The 26,360-nt window shown below is 39.6% G+C and overlaps 1 protein-coding gene across 3 annotated transcripts; it reads right to left on the bottom strand.

Moving 5' to 3' along the window:
* Positions 1–8,938: 8,938 nt before the first annotated feature.
* Positions 8,939–24,547, bottom strand: LOC106588564 (hepatoma-derived growth factor). 3 transcript variants are annotated; one of them, XM_045709262.1, is made up of 6 exons: positions 24,512–24,547; positions 18,443–18,519; positions 17,996–18,140; positions 17,556–17,711; positions 10,333–10,521; positions 8,939–9,706 (listed from the first exon to the last, which is right to left on the bottom strand). In XM_045709262.1, exons 1-6 carry the CDS (start codon positions 24,533–24,535, stop codon positions 9,686–9,688), a joined length of 612 nt encoding a protein of 203 aa, XP_045565218.1. In that variant the 5' UTR covers positions 24,536–24,547; the 3' UTR covers positions 8,939–9,685. The 3 variants fall into 3 exon arrangements, with proteins under 3 accessions (XP_045565218.1, XP_014033174.1, XP_014033173.1); XM_014177699.2 differs by lacking the exon at positions 24,512–24,547 and adding an exon at positions 23,106–23,159; XM_014177698.2 differs by lacking the exon at positions 24,512–24,547 and adding an exon at positions 22,682–23,099.
* Between the last annotated feature and the right edge of the window lie 1,813 nt (positions 24,548–26,360).

The raw sequence follows: 26,360 nt of genomic DNA, 5'->3' as shown, positions 1-26,360 counted from the left end.
GTGGTTTAGACATTGGAATTAAAGTCCAATGAACAGTATGTTCTTGTGGGTACCAACCCCATTCCTGGAAAAAGTTTACTTTAGATGTAATCAACCCTCCTTTCACTCATTTACATTTAGCGGGGATCAAATCTGAAAGAAATGACTATGACAAGTTCTTCCATTTTGACTCAGCTCTTGTTAATCTTTAGAAACACCTGGATGGCAGTGTGTTAAAGGTGTTAGACTCATGATTGAAATGAAAATGTTCTTGTTGGTTCGAGACCTACATCTGGTAGAACGTTTGATTTGGATGTAATCAAGTTTCATTTACATATTGTCTGGATCAAAGCCAAAAGACCTGACTGTGTCCTCCTTATTTCATTTTGACTGGGCTCTTGATTTTGTGTTCTTTACACCAGGATGGCCGAGAAGTTAAGGCGTTGGACTCAAGATCTAGTGGTCATATGTCCTCGTGGGTTCGAACCCCATTTCTGGTAGAAGTTTGTCTTTGATTTGGATGTTATCAATTGACCTTTCACTCATTGGAAATTTGTTTGGATCAAAGCTGAAAGAATTGACTTTGTTTCCCATATTCCGACTTGACTCAGCAAGTGTTTATCCTTTAAAAACACAAAAGATGGCTGAGTGGTTAAGGTGTTAGAGTCATTATCAACTCAATTGTTGTTCTTCTTGCTTCGAAACCCCATTCTTGTATTAAGTTTGATTTGGATGTCAACAAGTCTCGTTTAGATATTGTCTGGCTCAAAGCCAAAAAAACTGACTGTGTGCTCCTCATTCCAATTTCACTGGGATCTTGATCGTACTTTATTTACACCAGGATGGCTGAGTGGTTTTGACGTTGGAATAAAAATCCAATGAACAGTATGTTCTTGTGGGTACCAACCCCATTCCTGGAAAAAGTTTACTTTGGATGTAATCAACCCTCCTTTCACTCATTTACATTTAGCGGGGATCAAATCTGAAAGAAATGACTATGACAAGTTCTTCCATTTTGACTCAGCTCTTGTTAATCTTTTAGAAACACCTGGATGGCAGTGTGTTAAAGGCATTAGAATCATGATTGAAATTAAAATGTTCTTGTTGGTTCGAGACCTACATCTGGTAGAACGTTTGATTTGGATGTAATCAAGTTTCATTTACATATTGTCTGGATCAAAGCCAAAAGACCTGACTGTGTCCTCCTTATTTCATTTTGACTGGGCTCTTGATTTTGTGTTCTTTACACCAGGATGGCCGAGAAGTTAAGGCGTTGGACTCAAGATCTAGTGGTCATATGTCCTCGTGGGTTCGAACCCCATTTCTGGTAGAAGTTTGTCTTTGATTTGGATGTTATCAATTGACCTTTCACTCATTGGAAATTTGTTTGGATCAAAGCTGAAAGAATTGACGTTGTTTCCCATATTCCGACTTGACTCAGCAAGTGTTTATCCTTTAAAAACACAAAAGATGGCTGAGTGGTTAAGGTGTTAGAGTCATTATCAACTCAATTGTTGTTCTTCTTGCTTCGAAACCCCATTCTTGTATTAAGTTTGATTTGGATGTCAACAAGTCTCGTTTAGATATTGTCTGGCTCAAAGCCAAAAAAACTGACTGTGTGCTCCTCATTCCAATTTCACTGGGCTCTTGATCGTACTCTATTTACACCAGGATGGCTGAGTGGTTTAGACATTGGAATTAAAGTCCAATGAACAGTATGTTCTTGTGGGTACCAACCCCATTCCTGGAAAAAGTTTACTTTAGATGTAATCAACCCTCCTTTCACTCTTTTCAATTTAGCGTGGATCGAATCTGAAAGAAATGACAATGAAAAGTTCTTCCATTTTGACTCAGCTCTTGTTAATCTTTTAGAAACACCTGGATGGCAGTGTGTTTAAGGCGTTAGACTCATGATCGAAATGAAAATGTTCTTGTTGGTTCGAAACATCCGTCTGATATTAAGTTTGATTTGGATGTAATCAAGTTTCATTTAGATATTGTCTGGATCAAAGCCAAAATATGCACCAGGGTGGCTGAGAGGTTATGGCATTAGACATATGTCCTCGTGGGTTTGAACCCCGTTTGTGGTAGAAGTTCAACTTTGATTTGGATGTTATCAAATGTCATTTCACTCGTTTGGATTTTGTGTGAATCAAAGCTGAAAGAAATGATTGTGTCCCAGGTATTCCACTTTTACTCAGCACTTGTTTATCATTTAGAAACACCTAGATGGCTGAGTGGTTAAGGCGTTAGAATCAATATGAAATTATTGATTCTTCTTGTTGGTTCCAAACCCCCTTCTGGTAGAGAGTTTTATTTGGATGTAAACAAGTCTCATTTAGATATTGTCTAGCTCAAAGCCAAAATAGCTGACTATGTGCTCCACTTTGAATGGGCTCTTGAAAGTACTTTATTTACACCAGGATGGCTGAGAGGTTTAGGTGTTGTGATTAATATCCAATTGCCTACATGTCTGTGTGTGTTCAAACCCCACTCTTGGAAGAATTTTGACATGGATGAAATCAACCCTCATTTACATTTAGTGTGGGTTAAAGATGAAAGAATTGACAATGGATGGCCGAGAGGTTAAGGCGTTGGAATTAAAATCCAATGGACTACGTGTACGTTTAATCCCCACTCCTGGAAGAAGTTTGATTTGGATGTAATCAACCCTAATTATATTCATTTGCATTTAGTGTGGATTAAAGCTGAAAGAAATGACTATGACAAGTTACTCTATTTTGACTCAGCACTTCCAGGTGTTTATCCTTTATTAACACCTGGATGGCAGTGTGGTTAAGGCCTTAGACTCATGATCGAACTGAAGAATGTTCTTGTTCGTTCAAAACCCCCTTCTGGTATAAAGTTTCACTTTTATTTGGATGTAATAATTTAGATATCGTCTGGCTCAAAGCCAAATATCTGTGTCCTCCTTATTTCACTTTCACTGGGCTCTTGATTGTACTTTATTAACACCAGAATGGCTGAATGGTTAAGGTGTTGGATTTAAGAGCCAATGGACATATGTCCTTGTGGGTTTGAACCCCACTCCTGATAGAAATGTACCTTTGATTTAGATGTAATCAAGTCTCATTTAGATACTGTGTGCTCCTTATTCCATTTTGACTAGGATCTTGATTGTACTCTATTAAAACTAGGATGGCCGGGAGGTTAAGACGTTGGATTAAGATCCAATGGACAAATGTCCTCGTGCGTTCGAACCCCACTCCTGGTAGAAGTTTGATTTGTATGTAATCAACCCTCCTTTTGCTCATTTGTATTTTATGTGGATAAAGGCTGAAAGAAATGTCTGTAACCCCTTTTTCCACTTTGGCTGGGCTCTTGAGTATATTTTAGCTACATCAGGATGATGAGAGGTTAAGGCGTTGGACTTAAGCTCCAGTGGACATATGGTTTTGAACCCCTCTCCTGGTAACACGTTTACCTTTGATTTGGATGTAATCAACTCTGATTTGGACTTTGTGTGGAACAAATCCAAAATAAATGACTATGTCCACTTTGACTCAGCACTTTTTAGTCTTTTGGTAACAGCAGGATGACCGAGTGGTTAAGGCATTGGACTTAAGCTCCAATGGACATCTGTCCGCGTGGGTACAAACCCAACTATTGGTATAAATGTTTACCTTTGATTTGGATGTAACCCAGTCTCATTTAATTTCTTTGGATATTGTGTTGCTCAAACAAAAGGTGACTGTGAATGAGTCATAATAAATGGCAGGGAAACTGTCCATTGTTTTCCCACCACTCATTCTTCACATAGGGTGGTGTTTCATCCAGGCTTACCCTGCAGTGAAGTTTTGATAACTGTGTAAACCTCTCTAGGACTAGGTGACTTTTATCAATATATTTGTGTGTATTTACCCAGAAAAAATGAAACGCTAATTAGGCTATCATAAAGAACTACAAATGCGATGATCTGTACGAGACTACCGAATCAAGGCAAAGATAAGAATCTCTGTTAGCCAAATGTAGTAATAAATAACTTGGCAAAATATCTTTAAAATGGACAATTCTGTGCAAATTTTAAATTGACACAATACCCGTTAGCAAAGTTGTCTGCTAGAGATGAAGTGCAAGAGCTTGCAGGGATTTGTTGTTTTGCATGTCTACTTTGACGCTAATAAGCATGTTCAAATCAGAGTAAATAGAGCTGAATATATTGACCAAAAGTCACCTTGTCCAAGAGAGATTGCTGTTATCAAAACATCACCCCAATAGTCAAAATGAACGGTGGATAAATGATCGGAACCATTTGTTTGACCGCTAGATTATATGGGTATTACGACACCTCCACTGTGTGGCTCTACAAAGACTCTCATAAGACCGAAGTGTATTTAAGTGATTTCAATGGGTTCCTAAATTTAGATTTACCCATTTCACAGGATAAATAGGAAAATGCTTTGACAGGAAGTTAATGGCACTGTCAGATAGTGGACTTTTCAGTAAAAGATATCTGCCTGCCTTCTTGCATCCACCATATTTGGTGGCAGCGGTGGTAAGGAAGTAGCTGGCATGAGCCTTTGCGCTTGTGCGAGCCGGAACGGCTCATAGGTTAAGAGCCCATCTCCTGTTTCTGTAGCGTGAGGTAGCTTAATGTACAAGTACACCCCCTGGACAGGATGCTAGTCTATCACAGGGACTTACCCAGATCCAGCTCCTTTATGCTGAGTGCCAAGCAGAGATGCAGGGATTGAACTCTCAACCTTCCAATCTCAGGGCGGACACTAACCACAAGGCCACTAAGTTAGGTGGGATGAACGTTAATGTCCACGTTGAATGATTAGAGCGGAATGGGCACATTGTTAAGAAAGACACTCCTTGTGGTGTGTCCTGACATAAGTTCACAATCACAGGTACATAGAAAAAGTTAGACATAACAGGCAGGTGGACTCATTTTGTCATCAACATGTTTATTGATTTTAACCAAATGGACTGGTGGCTAGCTACAATGGTAGATCCAAGCAGGAAGCGTGGCGAACTGACAATCAGGCCATTTCTTTCTCTCTTTACGTCCACTGTGAATTGCAAAGGTGGTGAAGATGTGGCAATGAACCAAAAAACATTTGGAATCCTTCTGACAGCATTAGGTTTTAAAAGTTGAAATGTAGAAGGGAAAAAAATTATGAAAGCTCCAGAATCATGCAGTAGGTCAGTCAGCATACGTTATCTATGAATGAGTGACAGTCTAGCAGATGAAAAGAAAGGCTCAAGTAAAGGCCTGGGCCATATTCAGTACAGACTTACAGCAGTTCTAAGGCCTGGTGCTGCAGCGCCCCTGTGAGTCGTGGTTTTCAAAAATAGTCAATTAATGACTTACGGAGTTCGAAAGACCTGATTGAATGCAGATATGGATTTCACCAAACATGGGCCACAACGAATGAATGACATCCAATCATACAAACCAGAATACACAGGGATCCCCCACAATGACAATTACAAAAAAACATACAAGGGAGGGACCAATAAAATGTGATAAAGGGCTCCCTGAAATAAAAATCATATTGTATTTCAAACATCAACAAAAGGGTTATTCTTACAAGCTAAATGCAAAATAATAATTCAAAATTTGGTTTAGCATCCAAAATCATAGGACAATACTTTGCAAAGGTATCTTTGCTCCAGTTCAAAAGGTTTGAAGGACAAGTCACTCACACCGAAATATCAAGGTACACACAGTACACACTCAAAGCATGTCCCATAGTGAATAGTATAATAAAAAAGAAGAGCAACTTCAAATCAGAATCGTAACAACCATGTACCCAGACAGGTCATCTGCACAGTGTTGAAGTGTTCTGTTTTCACAGGTGGCCTAATATCACAATAACCAGGACACCATCTTTTTGGACATTGGCTGATGTCCTTTTCATTACATTGTCACCATTAAAGCACCATAAAAGATGGATGACATTGTACATGTATGGACAAATGAACAGTGCAGTGGATAATAACATGAACTATCAAGAAATGTATTTAAGACATGAGCGATAACTTACCATAGAACCCTCATATTCAAATCTGAACCTTGAAGCCACTTCCACTGCTTTAAAAAAAAAAAGTATTATTCTTTCCCTCTAATCAGGGACTGATTAAAACCCGGGACACCAGGTAGGTGCAATTTATTATCAGGTAGAACTGAAAACCAGCAGTACTCCAGACCTCCTGGGTAGAATTGAATACCCCTGCCATAGAACAATGTCCTTCCTAGTCATCTTTCACACCTGAAAGTATTGTGCTCCTTCAAACATGTCACTGGTTAATACCAACAGTTTCACAAAACATTCAGGAATGTTTCTCTTGCTTTTAAGAATGCACATTTCATTTTGGGGTACTTTCTGAAATATAGTTTTCCCTGAACTATTTACATGTGGGAATTTGATAGGGCTAAATTGGAATGTTTCTTACAGAAGAAACATGAAAAGCAAATGCATAAGCATGGTAGCAATTGAAAGTGAACAGATAGAAGATGGAAAATTTTGACCAAAAGTTGAGGACACAACAGTTTACCTGACAAGACTGAATCCAAACATTACACTTGATTTTATATGCATTTTACACTTACTGTACTTTGCCACATTTGTTGATAAAATCTGAAAATACTCTGGATACATCCAATAACATAAGAATATTCCTGGAAAATGTGGGGTCGGTGCAACATAAGGGTTTGAGTGAGAGGACTATCTGGTGAGGACAATCTGTGGCCAAACACCTCTCCAAAGTGTGCACAGTTACTAAGTAATTTCAATGCACTTTTATGACTCAAAGAAGAGTCGTCAACTATAGGGTGCTTTTTTTTTAGCTCTCCTAGCTGTGCCATTGAGGAACTAGAGCAAGCACACTTGTAGTCGTTTTGTTTGGAACACAACCCTGCATCCACGCCATCACACAATTACTGTTTATGCAATCCAAAAACAGACCATTATAATTTGAAATCTGGGTCAGGTGGGCATAATTTGAAAGCTTGTTCTATTGCCAACATCACTAGCTAAGTGATAAAGTACAATCTCACAATGTTAGGCTTTCACAAGGCAATTCAGAGAAACGCATAGTAATTTTGGTGCGCATAGAAAGGAGTCAAGTGCATTCAGTTGGGTGAACTGCAGCAAATTTTCTTCACAATAGAGAAACACAGGCTCATTCTGTTCAGAACCACCCAGGTTCTGAACAGAATGACGCCATGTCATCTTGTAACTGTACATCAAACAGTGATCATAAACGTTGACACTGTATATGACATGAGTTTTACGATATAGAAATGTGAAGTGCACATTTGGACTCACGGGTGTTTGGCTTGCTTGATGGACATCAAAACAGTATTTATTATCTTCAACATCTCATCTTTCAAAATACATTGAGACCTCTTAAATGTAAAGCATTTCCCTCACAAATTTGCCAAAGTTACCCAATTAGCGGGAGGGATGGGTGCAACTTCTTCTCGTGTGCACTACTCAAGTTCAGAACGGCTGTCAGTCAAAACCCATACAGCACTGTGAAGCACAGAACCTGAGCTCTGACGTCATTTATAGCATGTTACTCTACAGCCACTGCATTCCAATTTAGTTGCTTAACAGGCATTTTTCAACCAATATACAGGTATGAGTGTAACAGGTTAAGACAGGGCTTTGCAAAATGGTTTTGTTCTCTTGTATTTGTGTTTATGTGAATAGATGTGACATTCAATAAAAACAGTGAATTCTATGGGATCTAAGTGTCAATGAAGACATTATTTGGTCACCTCCCATGTACAGGCAGCATGCAACATGTTATATAGCTTTAAAGCGATAGTTTTGCTAGCGACAACTTGCTAGTGATCTAAGAAAAGTTAAATATCTTAAGTGAAACACACCATGAGTAAGAAAATACATCGCCTATTTCAAAGTCAGGCTGAGGAAAAACGCAAGTACAATTACTATTATGTACAGTGCATTTGGAAAATATTAAGACCCCTTGACTTTTTCCACATTTTGTAACGTTACAGCCTTATTCTAAAATTGATTAAATATTATTTTTGTCTCATTAATCTACACACAATACCCCACGATGTCAAAGTGAAAACAGAATTTTAGAAATGTTTGCAAATGTATAAAATATTAAAAACAGAAATACCTTATTTACATAAGTATTCAGACCATGTGCTACGAGACTCGAAATTGAGCTCAGGTGCATCCTGTTTCCATTGTCATCCTTGAGATGTTTCTACAACTTGATTGGAGTCCACCTGTGATCAAATCATGTCCAATCAATTGAATTTGAAAAGGCACACACCTGTCTATATAAAAGGTCCCACAGTTGACAGTGCAAATCAGACCTTTATGGTAGAGTGGCCAGACGGAAGCCACTCCTCAGTAAAAGGCACATGACAGCCTGCTTGGAGGCACCTAAATGACTCTCAGACCATCAGAAACAAGATTTTCTGTTCTGATGAAACAAAGTTTGAACTCTTTGGCTTGAATGCCAAGCGTCACATCTGGAATAAACCTGGCACCATCGCTACGGTGAAGCTCGGTGGTGGCAGCATTATGCTGTAAGGACGTTTTTCAGCGGCAGGGACTGGGAGACTAGTCAGGATCGAGAGAAAGATGAACGGAGCAAAGTACAGAGAGATCCTTGATGAAAACCTGCTCCCGAGTGCACAGGACGTCAGACTGGGGTGAAGGTTCACCTACCAAGATAACGCAGGAGTGGCTTTGGGACAAGTCTCTGAATGTCCTTGAGTGGCCCAGCCAGAGCCTGGACTTGAAACCGATCTAACATTTCTGGAGAGACCTGAAAATAGCTGTGCAGTGACACTCCCTATCCAACCTGACAGAGCTTGAGAGGATCTGCAGAGAAGAACGGAAGAAACTTCCCAAATACAGGAGTGCCAAGTTTTTAGCATCATACCCAATCGCTGCCAAAGGTGCTTCAACAAAGTACTGAGTAAAGGGTCTGAATGCTTATGTAAATGTGATATGTGGTTTATTTTTTAATACATTTGCAAAAATTTCAAAACAACCTGTTTTTCTTTGTCATTATGAGGTATTGCATGTAGATTGAAGAGGGGGAAAAAATTATTTAATCCATTTTAGAATAAGGCTATAACGTAACAAAATACTTTCTGAATGCACTGTACACACCTTAAAGCCAAGAACATAAAGAGGTGTTCTTTTTATAAAGCACAACGTCATAGATAAAAGCTATCTAATATTCTCAAACCAACGAACCACAAACCTAAAAACGTATTCAAACAGGATAAGCAGGATTTTCATGTCAAATGGAAAAGCATTATGAATGTGATGTTCAAAAGATTTCCCCCAAAATTGTGTTTTTGTTTGCTTATGATCAGATTGTTAAGAAACCGGCGGGCGTGTGTACTCTAAACTGTAATGCATTTTGACACCTAGCAGCTAGACTTCATAATTGCACTTAAAAATAAAAAATAAATGTATACATCCGAAACCCATTTCCTCTTGAGCATTGCATTTCTCCTCACTATTGGTTTGACAACAATTTAAATCCTGGGATATTCAATACCCCCAACTGGCAAGTAAGTTTGTTTTGCCTGTACAATTTCTATATAGGTCTTAACACTTTCCAGTTACTTAATAAACAGCAGAAAACTAGCATTCAAAGATTAGCTAATTATGTTGATGCCCAAAATTCCATGGAAAAGAACCACGGGTCCTTGGTCATCCTCGGAGGATTGACGTTAAGCACTGTCAGTAACAGGCTGAAAGAAAAGCATGGAGAAAATGTTACATTTTACATTTTTTTTTTTTTTTACATTTTAGTCATTTAGCAGACGCTCTTATCCAGAGCGACTTACAGTAGTGAATGCATAGATTTCATACATTTTTTTTTTTTTCTGTGCTGGCCCCCCGTGGGAATCGAACCCACAACCCTGGTGTTGCAAACACCATGCTCTACCAACTGAGCTACAGGGAAGGCCCTGTTACATTGCATCAGTAATTTATGTTTTTAAATAATGTTGGAAATTAACCAAACACAACCAACTATTCAAAGTTAAGTGGATCATGGGTGAGTTTCTCAAAAACCTCATTGCCAGCACAGTACTACACATCTCTTCATGATACAGCTCGCGTAGGACAGCAAAGTGCTTCATTTGAATTTTGTTAATTCAAGCACAGAAGATTGTCAAGAGAAATAACAGGCCATATTAGCTACAAGGCGTTTGGAAAACTCGCCCTGGGTCAGCCCTGATGTATGACCAAATGAATAGATCTTCTCCAAACAGGAGGTTGGTGTAAAACATAGTGAAGGGTACATTCATTATTATTTTTTGTTGTTGTTTTATATGTCTCTGTAACTCAACGTGTAAAAGACAGCTTCCCTCACCTTCTCTGATGTTAATTGGGCCTCGGTCGGTGGTTTTGCTTGGCTCTCTGGCTTTGGTTCACCCGCAGAAGACAGCGCTGTGGGCTTAGGCCCTGCCTTGTCATTGAGCTTCAGCTCGGTGTCTGACTCCTTGCTATCCACCTTCGAGTCACCTTTGCTCTCTGTGTCCTTAGGTCGTTTAGGAGAGCTCTTCAGAGAGAAAGACACATGACCCTTATTCAAGTGCCATGTTTCCCCAAGTCGGCAAACATACATGATTGCTTACTTTCTTATGTTTTTTTTTTTACTGATTCAAATAAACAACCTCTTAAAAACCTTTAAAATACCATGTAATAACAATTTCTTTATGAATAGCGAAGTGACCCACACCTACCACTTTTCTATGTAATATTTGGCAGCACTTTATAATACCTTGTAATAAAGCATTTATAATGGATTAGTAAATTGTTTATTCATTAAATCAGTACTCCAACATTTGTTAATGTTAGTAAGCTAGCTATTCACATATTTATAAACTTAAAGTATGTAGTAATGATCCATAGGATAATTTATATGTATAATATAGGTCCTTATATACCATTTAATCATTAGTAATGTATTTTTGCGTGGCTTCATCTAAAGTGAGGGCTATTTATACATTAGAAATACTTTATATGTTTTGAGTGAGGAGTATAATTTCTTACAAAAAGATGGACATGAATTGGGAGACATTCCAGCAGTACCTGATGCTCCTTAAGGTCTCAAAATAGCCTAGAACATATGGTAAAATGGTAAAAGAATAAGCACACAATACAGGATGTTAAAGGAAATATACCGAAGATTTCTGTCACAAAAACTGATGTAAAACAACTGTTTCAAGGTCATGAGGAAGTATTGTAATGCTAATGTTTTTCTAGCATTGTCAACCTCTCAAACCAGAACTAATCATAAAACAGGGAGATGTAGCCTACAAATACAGCTAGACAGATCGGCCAGGATTTGTATTCCTTCATTACATACAGTGCCTTCAGAAAGTATTCAGACCCCTTGTCTTTTTCCACATTGTTACGTTACAGCCTTATTTTTTTTTTTAAACAGCAATCTACAAACAATACCCCATTATGACAGAGCAAAAACAGTTTTTTTAAAATTTTTGCAACTGTGTTAAATGTTTTAAATATAAATACCTTAATTACATAAGCATTCAGACCGTTTGTTGTGAGACTCGAAATTGAGCTCAGGTGCATGCTGTTTCCATTGATCATCCTTGAGATGTTTCTACAACTTGGAGTCCACCTGTGGTAAATTCAATTGATTGGACATGATTTAGAAAGGCACACACCTGTCTATATAAGGTCCCACAGTTGACAGTGCATGTCAGAGCAAAAAACAAGCCATAAGGTCGAGGGGAATTGCTCCAAGACAGGATTGTGTCGAGGCACAGATCTGGGGAAGGCTACCAAAACATTTCTGCAGTATTAAAGGTCCCCAAGAAGTGGCCACCATCATTCTTAAATGGAAGAAGTTTGGAACCACCAAGAGAAGGGCCTTGGTCAGGGAGATGACCAAGAACCCAATGGTCACTCTGACAGCTCTAGAGATCCTCTGTGGAGATGGGAGAACCTTCCAGAAGGACAACCATCTCTGCAGCACTCCACCAATCATTCCTCAGTAAAAAGGCACACGACAGCCCGCTTGGAGTTTGCCAAAAACGCACCTAAAGACTCTCCGACCATAAGAAACAAGATTCTTTGGTCTGATGAAACAACGTTTGAACTCTTTGACTTGAATGCCAAGCATCGCATCTGGTGGAAACCTGGTACCATCCCTATAGTGAAGCATGATGGTGGCAGAATCATGCTGTTGGGATGTTTTTCAGCTGCAGGGACTGGGAGACTAGTCAGGATCAAGGGAAAGATGAACGGAGTAAAGTACAGAGAGATCCTTGATGAAAACCTGCTCTAGAGTGCTCAGGCCCTCAGACTGTGGGCGAAGGTTCACCTTCCAACAGGACAACGACCCTAAGCACACAGCCAAGACATCCCAGGAGAGCTTTGGGACAAGTCTCTGAATGTCATTGAGTGGCCTACCAGAGCCCGGATTTAAACACTTCCCATCCAACCTGACAGCGCTTGAGAGGATCTGCAGAGAAGAATGGGAGAAACTCCTCAAATACAGGTGTGCCAAGATTGTAGCGTCATACCCAAGAAGACCCAAGGCTGTAATCGCTGCAAAAGGTGATTCAACAAAGTACTGAGTAAAGGGTCTGAATACTTATGTAAATGTAATATTTCAGTTTTACATTTTTTTATAAATTAGCAACCATTTCTAAAATCCCATTTTTGCTTTGTGATTATGGGGTATTGTGCGTAGATTCATCAATTTTAGAATAGGGCTGTAAGCTAACAAAATGTGGAAAAAGTCAAGGGGTTTGAATACTTTCCAAAGGCACTGTATGTGATTGAGTTAGAAATGTTACATGCATAACCTTTAAATGCTTCCAGTGCCTCAGTCATTTTAAAACGCAGACTATTTTCACACTTTGCTTTGTTTGGCGGCACTTCTACTAGCCTTTAAAGGCAGTAATTCTCGTAATACAATCAAATTTGAACGTAATGGGATAGTTCAGTGAAATTATGTATTCAGGTATTTGTTTTCTTACCACGTAAGAAGTCTATGGACTGCTCTAAGAAGCAACTGCAATCCACACTTGGGTTTTGGTAGAAAACCACTGCCAAGAAAAGGGTCATGTTTGTATTTTCGGACAAAGGTATACACCACACTATTACAACAGTGTGACTGTTTGTATTTGTATTTATTAAGGATCCCCATTAGCTGCGGCCAAGGCATACTCTTCCTGGGGTCCAGTAAAATTAAGGCAGTTATTCAATTTAAAAAACATAACTATACATTCAACAGATTTAACAACACATTAAGTGTCTGCCCTCAGGCCCCTACTGGTCTACCACTGTTCTGGAATAAAATGTTTATTATATTTCCTTAAACATCCTCTGTAGAGTGTGATTATTGTTTAACCATCAATATGTTCTAGGACATTTTGAAAACTTAAATCTTGAATGCTTAATGGTGAAACTGCCATGTTCATTTGCAATATTACAACAAAGAAGTTACTGCAAACAACAACAAAATAAATTACTCTCGGACATCACTACATGCGCGATAAAACAGCAGAATATGTACTGCACGCTGTGCGACACTCCTCGCCTCCGCTTAGTCTCCCCCCCCCAAAAAAACATATACAGTATAATAACAGTGGCACTGTTTCCCCTACTGCAGATACCATCTTTAAAGAGCATCGAGTACTGCTGGAATGGCTACCAATGGAATGTCCATTGTTACGTTTTTGAATGAGAAATTACACTGGTCACTCAAAACATTATATATAGTATTTATAAAGTATAAATAGCACTCACTTGAGATGAGGCCATGCAAAAAGACAAATGATTGGTATTTAAAATAATTGTATAATATTTAGATATCTGAAGAATGATCTTATTACATAAGTTGTTTATAAATGTGTGAATAACTAGATTACTAACACATAAATATTGAAGAAATTATTAATATACTATTTATCGTTAACACTTTACTTGACACCCAGTGTTATGTCACGGTGATAACCATGTCATAAGTCAACAGCTAACAACTTGTCATAACATTGTCCTGACTCATTTACACCTGCTGTGACATATATTCCATTATTTTATGGCTGTTTATGACACCTACATAAGAGTGAAAACCCACATTCATTCAAATAGTTTACCCTGCCCAGATGTTTCCTTTCGTTTGAAAGTCTGTTTCTTAAATCCTTTGTTCTTGTAATGAATTCTTTCATCATATTTTTAAAAACTTGTAGAAAATACACTTTATGACACAGTCAATAAGCATTATGATCATCATATAAGCCAGATAGGCCTATCACATACTGTACATGCCTTTATATCAGTCATCAGAAGGGAAAAAAACGGTGTCTTGTCCTCCTGAAATCTGCTCCTGCAGTGACTTTACTTCTACCTACATGTACATATTACCTCAATTACCTTGACTATCCTATGCCCCGGCACATTGGCTATGTACCGGTACCCTAGGTATATAGCCTCGCTACTGTTATTTTACTGCTGCTCTTTACTCATGTGTTATTTTTTACTTAACACTTATTTTTCTTAAAACTGCATTGTTGGTTAAGGGCTTGTAAGTAAGCATTTCACTGTAAGGTCTACACCTGTTGTATTCAGCGCATGAGACAAATAAGATTAGATTGGAAAGCGTTTCACAGACATGCTGGCCCATGTTGACTCCAATGCTTCCCACAGTTGTGTCAAGTTGGCTGTATGTCCATTGTGTGGTGGACCATACTTGATACACATGGGAAACTATTGAGCAAGAAATACCCAGCAGCGTTGCAGTTCTTGGCACAAACCGGTGCGCCTAGCACCTACTACCATATCCCGTTCAAAGGAACTTTCCTTTGTCTTGCCTATTCACCCTCTGAATGGCACACACACACAACCCATGTCAAGGCTTAAAACGCCTTCTTTAACCTGTCTCCTCCCCTTCCTCTACACTTTAACAAGTGACATCATAAGGGATCACAGCTTTCACCTGGACAGTCTGTCATGGAAAGAGCAGGTGTTCCTAATGTTTTATACACTCTGTATAATGCAGCCTAAAGCAGAAAATGGTAACATCATTGCCTGTGAGTAAGTTCTTCGCCAATACCGGCCAGTGCCAGTCATTCGCATGAAGAGGAGACGGAGATACAGGGTTCGCAGATGTGGGTGCCTTGTGAGAATTTGTCGGCGAGTGGGTAACCCACCCCCACCATCCGTCCTGTTGGCCAACATGCAGTCACTGGAGAATAAACTGGATGAGCTCAGTTCGGGACTATCCTACCAATGGGACATTAAAAACTGTAATATTTTATGTATCACAAAGTTGTTTTGCTTATATATACATATTTTATTATGTTTTTTTTACACACTGCCGCTACTCGCTATTTATTATCTATGCATCATCACTTTACCCCTACCTACATGTACATATTACCTCAATAACCTTGACTAACCTGTAACCCCGCACATTGACTCGGTACCAGTACCGCCAGTATATAGCCTTGTTATTGTTATTTTATTGTTACTTTTTTATTAATTTTTTTACATTCGTTTATTTCATAAATATTTTCTTAACCTCTTATGTTCTTAAAACTGCATTGTAAGTAAGCGTTTCACGGGAAGTTCTACACCTGTTGTATAAAGGTCATGTGACAAATACAATTGATATCAAGAGCACTGTAGGCCTACAGCTGGCCAATCGGATGGCTCAGATTACAGTGTCTGCAGTAACGTAGCAGGTATAAAAGAAAGCCACAGTAAAGTTGATAGTGAGATTTCAAAACATTTAAAAGCATGACTAGCGAGAACCTGTCAATGAACACAGCAAAGAGCTGTTGTTTTTATGAATTAGTTCTTGTTTAAGTTCTTACTCAGCACTGTCAACACTTTGTATTCAACAATTTTATAAAGCCATAAAATACACGTTCCTACTATTTCCACTCTACAACTATTTCCACGCTACAACAAGCACTCCAGCAGTAATGAATGAGTAGGAAAGTATCTATAGGCTTGCATTGTTGTTGTTAATATTAGCAGCTTGGGTCTTATTTAATGTCAAGGAATATTTCACTTTCTCTGTTCATAAGAGTAACATGAATTTGTGCATGAGGCAGAAATTATGCGGTGCGAAGGTGTCCCTTTTTGGTCAGTGTCAGTGGAGGAAAGGGAGAGCAGAGGGATGTTGAGTGCCAGACCCTCAGTCTGCTGCTCTCTCCCTCCACTAAGACCATCAGATGCAGGTGCCATCAGCCCAGTAAAATAAAAAATAAAAGCTTCAAATGCAACATACTGAAACAAAACAAACTATGCAAGAGATTTTGTTGTAGGCAGAACGCATCGGAGTATGATACTAATACATTGAAACGCACGTCTCATCACATACTCTACACAGAACAGTGCGGCATGAACAATCAGAGCTGCAGTAGGCCTATAAGCAAATAGATCATTGCCATATATGGATCTGTGCCATTTACTTTGAACTGGACTGTGTTTACAACATGAGCAGTCGTGAATAGATGCGCTTGGTTTAAGATCGAAGCGAGAGCTGTATATAGCCACTTGTGCACATTTTGTTCATATCATTTGCTAGGTAGTGAGTTATTAACCCAGTTATAGATCATTTGTAGTTAGCAATATGGGAGTGATTGCTTCCTACACGAGCACAAAATGTATACATTTCTAGACATCTTCAAAAAAGGAGTCAGGTAAAAGAGCTTTTTTGTCTTAAAGGGGCAGTGTTGTATTTTCTGTTCTGCCTGCGGCTATGGAACCCTGACCTGTTCACCGGACGTGCTTGTTGCACCCTCGACAACTACTATGATTATTATTATTTGACCATGCTGGTCATTTATGAACATTTTAACATCTTGACCATGTTCTGTTATAATATCCACCCTGCACAGCCAGAAGAGGACTGGCCACCCCTCATAGCCTGGTTCCTCTCTAGGTTTCTTCCTAGGTTTTTGGCCTTTCTAGGGAGTTTTTCCTAGGGAGTTTTTCCTAGCCACCGTGCTTCTTTCACATGCTTTGCTTGCTGTTTGGGGTTTTAGGCTGGGTTTCTGTACAGCACTTTGAGATATCAGCTGATGTACGAATATAAATAAATTTGATTTGATTTGATTTTGAGACAGGCTTGAATAAGCTAAGTAGCCAACAGGCAGAGGGTAGCATAACTTGTATGATTCTCTGTAATAATGTTATGGGAATAATAATACATTTGATTTTGTAAAGTGGTTTCTTGCATCAAACAACATTTTCAGTCACCTTGTCTGAAGGACAAGCAGATAAAGAGGTTAAAAGTCTCATGGAATGTAGGCCTTCATTGAACACCACACATTGTCTGCTACTGTAGGCTGAATGATAGAACAGCTATTTCCATATTAAAATGTTATGGGATGCATTTTCTCCATTGTTTTTGATGGTAGGCCACTCTGGTAGGCCTACTTTATGATAAAATAGCCACAGTAGCCTACTTGGCCACTGGTAAAACTAACTTAAAGCGGGTACAGCCTCAGTGTTTACTATAAACGTTCAAGTTTGTGCTCAGCAGACATGAAATTTGCTCTGTGCCGGGAACAAAATTAGCGAACATTGCTTGTGACTGACACTTACCTCGACAGAATCCCCAGCTTTCCTCTTGGCCCCTCCCCTGTCGGTCTTCTCATCGATGATGAGGGTCCCTTCGTCCTCATCACTGCTTCCTTCTGCATTCCCCTTTCGCGGCCCACCTGCCTCCACCGCCCCCTCTGCTGGGGTCTCCTTTGCCAGCTGAGGGGGAAAGAACACAATTTTGGCAGGAAAATGTGGTGAATTACACCCTGCATTTGTTGAGGTTGAGTATAGGTAAATCTGTATTTGGGAGTACTTTTCGACATGGATGATAAAGTAATAGGGATTTTGTGTTACCAGAATAGGAAAAAGAAACTGTGTGGTGTGCGTCTTAATATTTGCTAAAATCATACGTCATGTGTCACACAGGAACAAAGGCTCATGCACGTCGGCAGGTAGACGGACACGACCCTTTCCGTCGTAATCTAAGCACACACACACACCTCATAACCTGCGGGTTCGTGTATCACCGTAGGGTTGTTCTCAATTTCCCATAGACCCTCACTGAAGCCTTTCCTCTTGGTGGGCTTGCCAAACTTCTCCTTGCCCTCCTCATAGGGGAACAAGTCCTTGGGACCCAGGAATGCCCTGAGATGGCAAATGTTAGAAAGTTCAAAGGTTGACACATGCAACTACCTACAGAGCTTCAAAATACTATTCTATAGAGCTAATTCTAATTCCAAATGAACCGCCTAATGCACTTGTGGAGATTTGGAGAGAATTTGATAGGCGAAAGGAACAATATGGTGGTAGCTCCAACTTGTTCTCTGATAAGCTAGTCTGTATTTTCACGATATTACTTGTACATATCAAAGCCTCTCAGATCTCCACAAGTGTATTGAAGGTAGGGGCTCATTTGGAATTGTGATAGGATTCATCGCATCACTTACGTCTCATGTGTCCCAAAGAAGAACACTTGGTACTTGTTGGAGGGGGACTTGACTGCTCCTTCGGGTAACTCATTAATCTGCGGAAGGAAACAGGGAGTGTAATCTTTTAGTGAGTGCATCTGTTACGTCCCCCAGAAAGAAACCAAAAACTGTAGCTCAAACAGAAGGTGAACTAACAAAGAGTCACTAACAACCAAAACGAAACAGGTTCAGAAAGGGTTTCAGAAAAACACTCATGGGGTGTCCACAGAGTTGTCTAGCAACAACAACTGGGACTTAAAGGCACCAATCATGACAATTTGCCCAAGAGGAAAACAAAATTTAAACCCACACCAAACTTAAAGACAGGAAGCCAACCCCAAAAAATGGAGCAAAACAAAAACAAATATAAGATAAAGGATTGTTTTTTAAGAAATCAAAGAGGGAGAACCAACTAAAGGCGTTAACCCTCCACATCTCTCAAGGTAACTGGAGCACTAGGACAGCCGTTCTTAAATATCACCTGTGCCAGCACTGGTGAAACATCTTCTGACTAACCAGGTGACACCAATCGGTGTGTGCCCAACGTCCAACCTCGAAATATATATTTTTTTAATTAAAAAGCACGTAACACTTCATCAAACTAAATGAAAACTTGTGGCAAAACTTCAACAAAAAGCGCACCTGATATGGATTTATGAATTGCAGGAGCTACCACAAACAAGTACATACAAAAAAATGTTGGCTACTGAAACAAAGAAAAGAGACAGACCATCGTCAACAAAAACGCCAGTGCTCCTTTAAGGTAATTAAAAATGTACTTCACACTCGACAGGCCTGGTTGTCGACAAGTTCTTTAAATGACTGACCAACACTTTTGTTTTCTCACTCAAATACACACATAGCGTAAATGACTGCCATTTAGTTTTGTGAAAATGGTGCCACTCTCCCAAAGGCAAATATCGGGCAATAAACCCAGTGGCAAATCAATAAGTCTCTTCACTGACTCACTTTGCGCTGAACAATAAAAAAACAACACAGACAGACCTGTGTGTGTAGGTTTGGCATTATGGGCTAGTTTATGGAATAGTAATGATTTTTTTGTTTTGCATGCTGTGAATGTGTTATGAATGTGCATGCACATCTGGGATCATGCAAAAATGTATTAATAACCCAATGCTTATGTGAGCGTATACTTTTCTGCGTGCTCATTTGCCACATTCTTTGGTGTAGTTGCACATTCGCAGGTGTCCGACATGAACATACCCACACAGAAATAGAAAGACTCATTCTAAAAATGTACATTTCAGCAGTAGGCCTAAATTAGTACTCTAATTACATTTCTTATTCAAAACTATGTAAGATCAAAGGATTAGAATTATTTCTATTTCCATTTATCCACAGGCAAACTCAACATACAATTCTGATGAGCAGATGATACGATGATGTCATGTCAAACATGTAGGAGCAAATATAGCTACTTTGCCCAGACTAGCCATAGAGTAAGAACATTTGTATTGGCATGTTCGACAAGGTTATTCTGCAGGACTTGAACCCAAAAGTTAAGCACCACTCTCCAACCTGAGCCATATGAATTTCATATTATAGCTTGATACTCGTGAAGTGCTGGAAAAAGTACCCAAATGTCAAACATGAGTAGAATTTTAGATACCTTAATAGAAAATAACGTAAGTCACCCGTTAAAATACTACTTGAGTAAAAGTCTAAAAGTATTTGGTTTTAATTATACTTAAGTAGGGGAACACTCCAACAAAGCACGCGTTTAGTGAGTCCGCCAGATCAGAGTCAGGGATGTTATCTTAAATTGGACCATTTCCCTGTCCCGCTAAGCATTCAAAATGTAACAAGCACTTTAAGGTGTCAGGGAAAATGTATGGAGTAAAAAACTGTAAAGGTTGTCAATAATATGAATAGTAAAGTACAGATACCCCCACAAATGAGTTAAGTAGTACTTTAAAGTATTTTTACTTAAAGATGCCATGTGTAACTTTTTGGGCGACCTGACCAAACTTACAGATCTGTCATTCACATTGAAAGCAAGTCTAAGAAGCGGTAGATATAGCGCGCATAGAACATTTCTATGCTTCCCATGCTTGCGTTTTGTTTTTTGCTCCACCATTTTCTGGTTTCTAAAACTCATAGTGGACTAATTTCAGTTTGTGACAAAATAAGATAGTGTAGACTATTTTCCATGACCCAAAATATTGTTTCAGCTCTTTGAGGCTGGTAAAAAAAATAAAAGAAAGGAAAAGAAGCAACAACAAAAAATTAAGAACGGGAAGCATAGTAAAAGAACACCTAGAACATATTTAAATAATGCAAAAACACAGTGTTGGAGAAGAAAGTAAAAGTTCAATATGTGCCATGTAAAAAAGCTAACGTTTAAGTTCCTTGCACAGAACATATGAAAGCTGGTGGTTCAATATTCCCAGTTCTCCAATATTTGCAGTTAAGAACTTTTAGGTTGTAGTTATTATAGGAATTATGACACGTAGACTATTTCGCTCTATACCATTTGTATTTCATATACCTTTGACTATTGGATGTTCTAATAGGCACTATAGTATTGCCAGGCTAATCTCAGGAGTTAATAGGCTTGAAGTCATAAACAGCGCTATGAAGCTATTGGGACACAACACTGGACACCTAGGCTACCTTGTTTTCAGATTAAGACTACATAAGATTGAGAGGTACCCATTATCTTTCTCTGTAGGACACAGCTATGGTGTGTTGTACAGGAAGCCCTGTGACAACGGTTGGGCCCTGAGTCACCGTGCCAGTCCGCCTGCCTGCCTCGCTGTGCCACCTTGCGTCCTGATGGGCGTCATGCCAAAGAGGCCCTATAGGCGTGCCCGTTGTGTGTCTTACCAGAGTGTGTGTTTGGTGGGCTAGGACAGGAGCATTGACTATGGACAGTCTGGTAAAGGGGAAGGAGGGAGGGAGGGATAGTGGGAGGAGAGACAGACAGAAAACAGGGGGGGGGTATATGCATTGTTCCAGGGATCTGACCAGCAATGTCCTGTATCTATGGGCATCGTAGGCTGACAGCCATTCTGAGATTTCTGATATCATGCTGTATATCTTACTTTTGTAACAGTGCCCTCTAGGCATCTGGTTGTGAATTTCTGTAATGTACAGTATACTGCCATCATGAGCAATGTACAATTAATACAAATAACACATTCTCCTGAAGACTACTTTCTTTTATTTATTTTTGCTTCAGCTGGTCATTTCCCAATGTTATTTGGGGGAGGCTACTGTGCAAATGTATAGATTACAGAAGTAAATTGGGAATGACTTTTGACGAAAATAAATTAATGAAACTTTTAGAAGTTTCCAAACGCTGTTGTTGCAGAAATTGGTAGAAGATTCAGTTGAAACTAATCCACTTTGCCGAAACAGTTAGTTACACTTCAATGGATTTGGAATGCCTCAGGAAGGGAGAAACATTTTCATAGAGCACCAATTCAGGCAATGTGTGTGGTCCTTTGCCCGAGGATATAACTGTTTTTTAATAAACAATGGCAATTCTCATTAATGACAATAAATCACCTACTTTCCCCTCATTTGGAATGGAGTCTAGGCTAAAATACAACATTTACATTACCGTTACAATAGGCTCATGCATTCCTTCCAGACAATCAAACGCCGCCGCCAAATATTAACCATACGGGAATTACCACGCTGTAGCAAACTCGGTTACAGTGTATCAAAGAATCCATTTCACGACTCGCCTCAACTTTGTCTCACATTCACATTGTAAAATGGTACTGGTTGGACTTGGAATAGCCTAATATCCTAGTGGTAACTGTTCTTAAACGTAGGCTACTCGACCCTATTTGTTACCGAAGTTGATGATGTTATACATGTTTGTTTACATGAAGCCAGGATCTATCTAACAGCCAATACTAGGCCTCGTATCAATGGTTAAATTAAACAGTGCCTCTGCGAACTGAACAGTAATCAGAACGGCGTTTGCTAGGTTACTGTAAAAGTATGTTTACTGTTACAAATAGAAGATTTCGCATTTCTCAAAATGAACCACCGAATGTACAAAACATGTCAATAGCCTATTTCACACCGCGTAGTCATACGCCAATAAACTTTGCAAAGACCAGGGGGTAGGCCTCATTGAACTGATCTAGCAGATAGGCCTACATGTATGTGGACTAGAAACAAGAAGACGTAAGCCTACTATTAGCGTTTGGTTAAGCAAGAAGAAAGTATGAAGGAGCTTACCCTCGCGGGCCAATGTGGATAACCCTTCATTTTCGCAAACACGAGATCCCCAGGCTTGTATTCTTTTTGCCTATTCGACCTCGGCATAGCTTCTCAGCGGATAAATAAGATATCTTTTTTAAATATAAATGTACAATGTCAGTTTACTGTTGCAAGAAAGAACAACGAGATATAGCCACCTAGAGGATTGCACTTGTTAGGTTAAGAGCTCCAACTTTGGGTGGCTTCGGGTTTCGCTTCAAAATTAAATCATGCGTAGAAATTTGGAACGTGGACGCAATCGAATTGGTAACTTTGCGCGGTCCAGTGCTTTGCAGAGTGTGGTTACAAGCTGCAGCTATTAAATGTAATTTTCTTATTTAAAAATAATAATAATAATCCCGTTATTCCTGCCGTCGTAACCCTCTGTAGTCTAGCTACAGACCTTGTTTTTGTTTGAAATTGGGAACCGCTTCCCTCTCATGAGCAGATTCAGTATCTGAGATTGACTAGTACGGTCTAGGCCAAAACCGAGGTAGCAAAGATATTGGAATTCTGCAAGATTACATACCCTCCATGGATTCTAAGGAACAGAACCCTTCCAATACACCAACAAAAATGCCTGTTTCGTATTTGATTTGCTTTAAAAGGTCAATTGTCTATAATATTCTACTGATACAAGATTATTGATGTATTTTGGTAGCCTATCTAGGGAGAACCAATACCATTTTCTCCACTATTGTGCCGATCCAAAAAAGGTACTGTACTGGCTCTATTTTCTTTCACACTTTCCTTTGCAGCACAGTTCCAGCAATCCTATGGTGAATGAATGCATAACCGGGCCGGGCCACAATTCAGCTTGGCGCAGCTCCACTGGACTCAGTAGTGTGAAAAGGGTTGAGTAGTACACAAAGTATTTCAAACTGATAATTAATCCTGAAATGTCCCAGAGTTTCTCCTGGTATTCTCAGATCATGACACCGTGTGGGAATATTGAGAAGTCCAAGGTACCTGTAAAAACCTGTGTAAAAATGATTGACATTACTGGATATATGAAGTACATTTATTTTTAGCAGAAGGCCTACTTTCAGAGTTCATTAGTGAGCGCTGTCAAGGCGAATTGCTGAAATTCCACGAAGGGTGAAAGAAATTCGATTAAAAAAAAAATAAGAACAGAAAAGTAGTCTTGTAACAACATCATTTTTCAAAATGCCCTTAGGGAAGAGACACCACCAAACACAGACAAACCCCTTTTCATCAGAGCACTTATACGAGAGAGAGAGAGAGAGAGAGAGAGCGCTTGACAAGGACAGTAACTGTAATCGTTGAAACTGGGATTGGTTATCTTGCAGTTTAACCTTATCTTTGTAACTAGGCCTCTTTTTAAGACATTATGCATCAAATAAAGATAGGCTCTGTTTGGAATATCTTGGAGCAGAGACTCATCACTCTTTACATTCATCCCGAACACAATCAGTGTCCAGTCTTCTTTTAAGATATTAGTAAAAATCCAAGACCAACCAAAGTATCTCCAACCAAACCTGTTGGGTGTTTTATCATGATCTGTAATGCCAGACTTACTATAGTGCCTTAGTCTCACATATAAACTTTTGACACTTCATTGTATAACATCTCAAGTACCTAATTTGACAGGTTCTGAGCCGCACAGACAAATGTGTGAGCCTCCTGTTTGCAGAAAAACCTTTCAGCAGATTTGGGTCCCTCAAGTCGTGCCTGAGGATAGCTTCCTTGATATACCAAATAAGGCATCTGCAGCTACAATTTGACTCTTATCTGCCTAAAATAAATGAGTCCCATTTGCCTTATGATATTGTTTAAGAAGCCCCTCACCTCTCCACCTGTCAAATCCATCATATTGTTGTTTCTTGCTGTATACCTGAGGACATAGAGGGGTTCTGCTGCCATCTGAGGAGGCTGGTGGAATCCAACAACTAGCATTGAGTTCATGCTGCCAATGTCTGAATTCCTCATATGACTCATTTGTGGAGATTTGTTAAGATCGTATTGCTGCTCCAAATAAAATACAGGAAATGAGAACCGTTTTGTTGTTGGCAGTATTAAAATCAATTTTAGGATGTTGGGAAATCACTATTTTAGTATTTCAAACCAAAAACGGAGTGCTGAGTAAAGACAGTAAATGTTTTTAAAACATACTCTTTGGATCAACATGATGACAACATTACATTTGTAAAAAAATTAAAATAACTTCTAAAAAATAAAACCTTCGAGTGATTGGCTCGCTGAAAAGCTGCTGCTACCCACTTTGAACAGTCCCATGCGACAGTCTGCGACAGAAACATAGCATAGCATTTACACTTAATTCAACAATATCCGTTTTAAAACCAGCAATTGCCATTTTATGAAAATGGGCCCAGACATAAGGAGATGAGCAAGCTAAAAGCAGAAGATGGATTATCAGGACTATGATATTCTATGCAGAATATTATTGCTATGGTTAGTCCGATTATGCAGAATACTTCAGAAAAGCTAGAATGATCAGGTGCTAACAAACAGGTGCTCTAAGGTCAATTGACTGTTCATGGGATACAGTACATACCTCCCACAATTCCAAATGATGGACAATGTTACCACCTTTGTGAGACCTAATGATGGCAGTGCCACAGCCGCTACACCGCCAGATCAAACCGCCTCCCTCTTGTGACACTCCACAACTAACACAGCATTCTGTGTCTGGTGGAGTTGAAGCTCAACAGCTGGGAAGTGAAGCAACAACTCCCACAGTGTCATCCAGGCATCTATATCAGTCTCTTGGTATTTGTATGTTTAGGGGGTTTGTTTCCCTGACATGTTTGAAGGATATCCATGTACTTTAAAGATACCATGAACTAATGGGTCCTTTTTTCAAATCACCATAGCAATGGTAGATTTGGACCTGCTGGACCTACTGGACCTGATAGGAAATAGGTAGCTGCTGTTCAATGGGTAGATTTGTTTTTAGGGTTAGTATTTAGAATATTTGTTAGTTTTTGTTTTGGGCCATCAGGTGCACGAGTTCAGCAAATCTAGCTTAATGTCAGAGTCCAATCTAATTGTTTGTATCCTTTTACAATTTAAATTATGTAAATTAACTTTTTTTGTTGGTCTGATATAAAAGTTAATGCAAAAAGGGTCAATGCAGATGGATGCACTATCCTCTGTAGCGCCTTGCGGTTGGATGCCAGGCTGTTGCCATACCAAGCGGTGATGCAGCCAGTCAATATGCTCTCAATGGTGCAGCTGTAGAACTTTTGAAGGATCTGAGGGTGCATACCAAATCTTTTCAGCCTCCTGAGTGGGAAGAGGCATTGTCGTGTCCTCTTCACGACTGTGTTGGTGTGTGTGGACCATGATAGATCCTTAGTGATGTTGACACCGAGGAGCTTGAAGCTCTCAACTCGCTCCACTACAGCCCTGTCAATGGGAATAGGGGCGTGCTCAACCCTCCGTTTCCTGTAGTCCACAATCAGATTCTTTGTCTTGCAGACGTTGAGGGAGAGGTTGTTGTCCTGGCACCACACTGCCAGGTCTCTGACCTCCTCCCTATAGGCTGTCGTTGGTGATCAGGCCTACCACCATCGTGTCATCTGCAAATTGAAAGATGGTGTTGGAGTCGTGCACGACCACGCAGTCTTGGGTGAACTTGGAGTACAGGAGGGAACTAAGCACGCACCCCTGAGGG

This window comes from Salmo salar, chromosome ssa27 (assembly GCF_905237065.1).
Source record: "Salmo salar chromosome ssa27, Ssal_v3.1, whole genome shotgun sequence".
NCBI lineage: Eukaryota > Metazoa > Chordata > Actinopteri > Salmoniformes > Salmonidae > Salmo > Salmo salar.
This window is presented reverse-complemented; position numbering and strand designations above follow the sequence as displayed.

Bases quoted from the DNA above. Each gene is read 5' to 3' on its own strand.
- LOC106588564 (XM_014177698.2), bottom strand. From the start codon at position 22,768: ATGCCGAGGTCGAATAGGCAAAAAGAATACAAGCCTGGGGATCTCGTG. The intron at 18,520-22,681 runs GTAAGCTCCTTC...TTCCTTCCGCAG, and splicing joins ATCCACATTGGCCCGCGAGG to ATTAATGAGTTACCCGAAGG. The intron at 17,712-17,995 runs GTGTGTGTGTGT...TTTCCCCCTCAG, and splicing joins ACGAACCCGCAGGTTATGAG to CTGGCAAAGGAGACCCCAGC.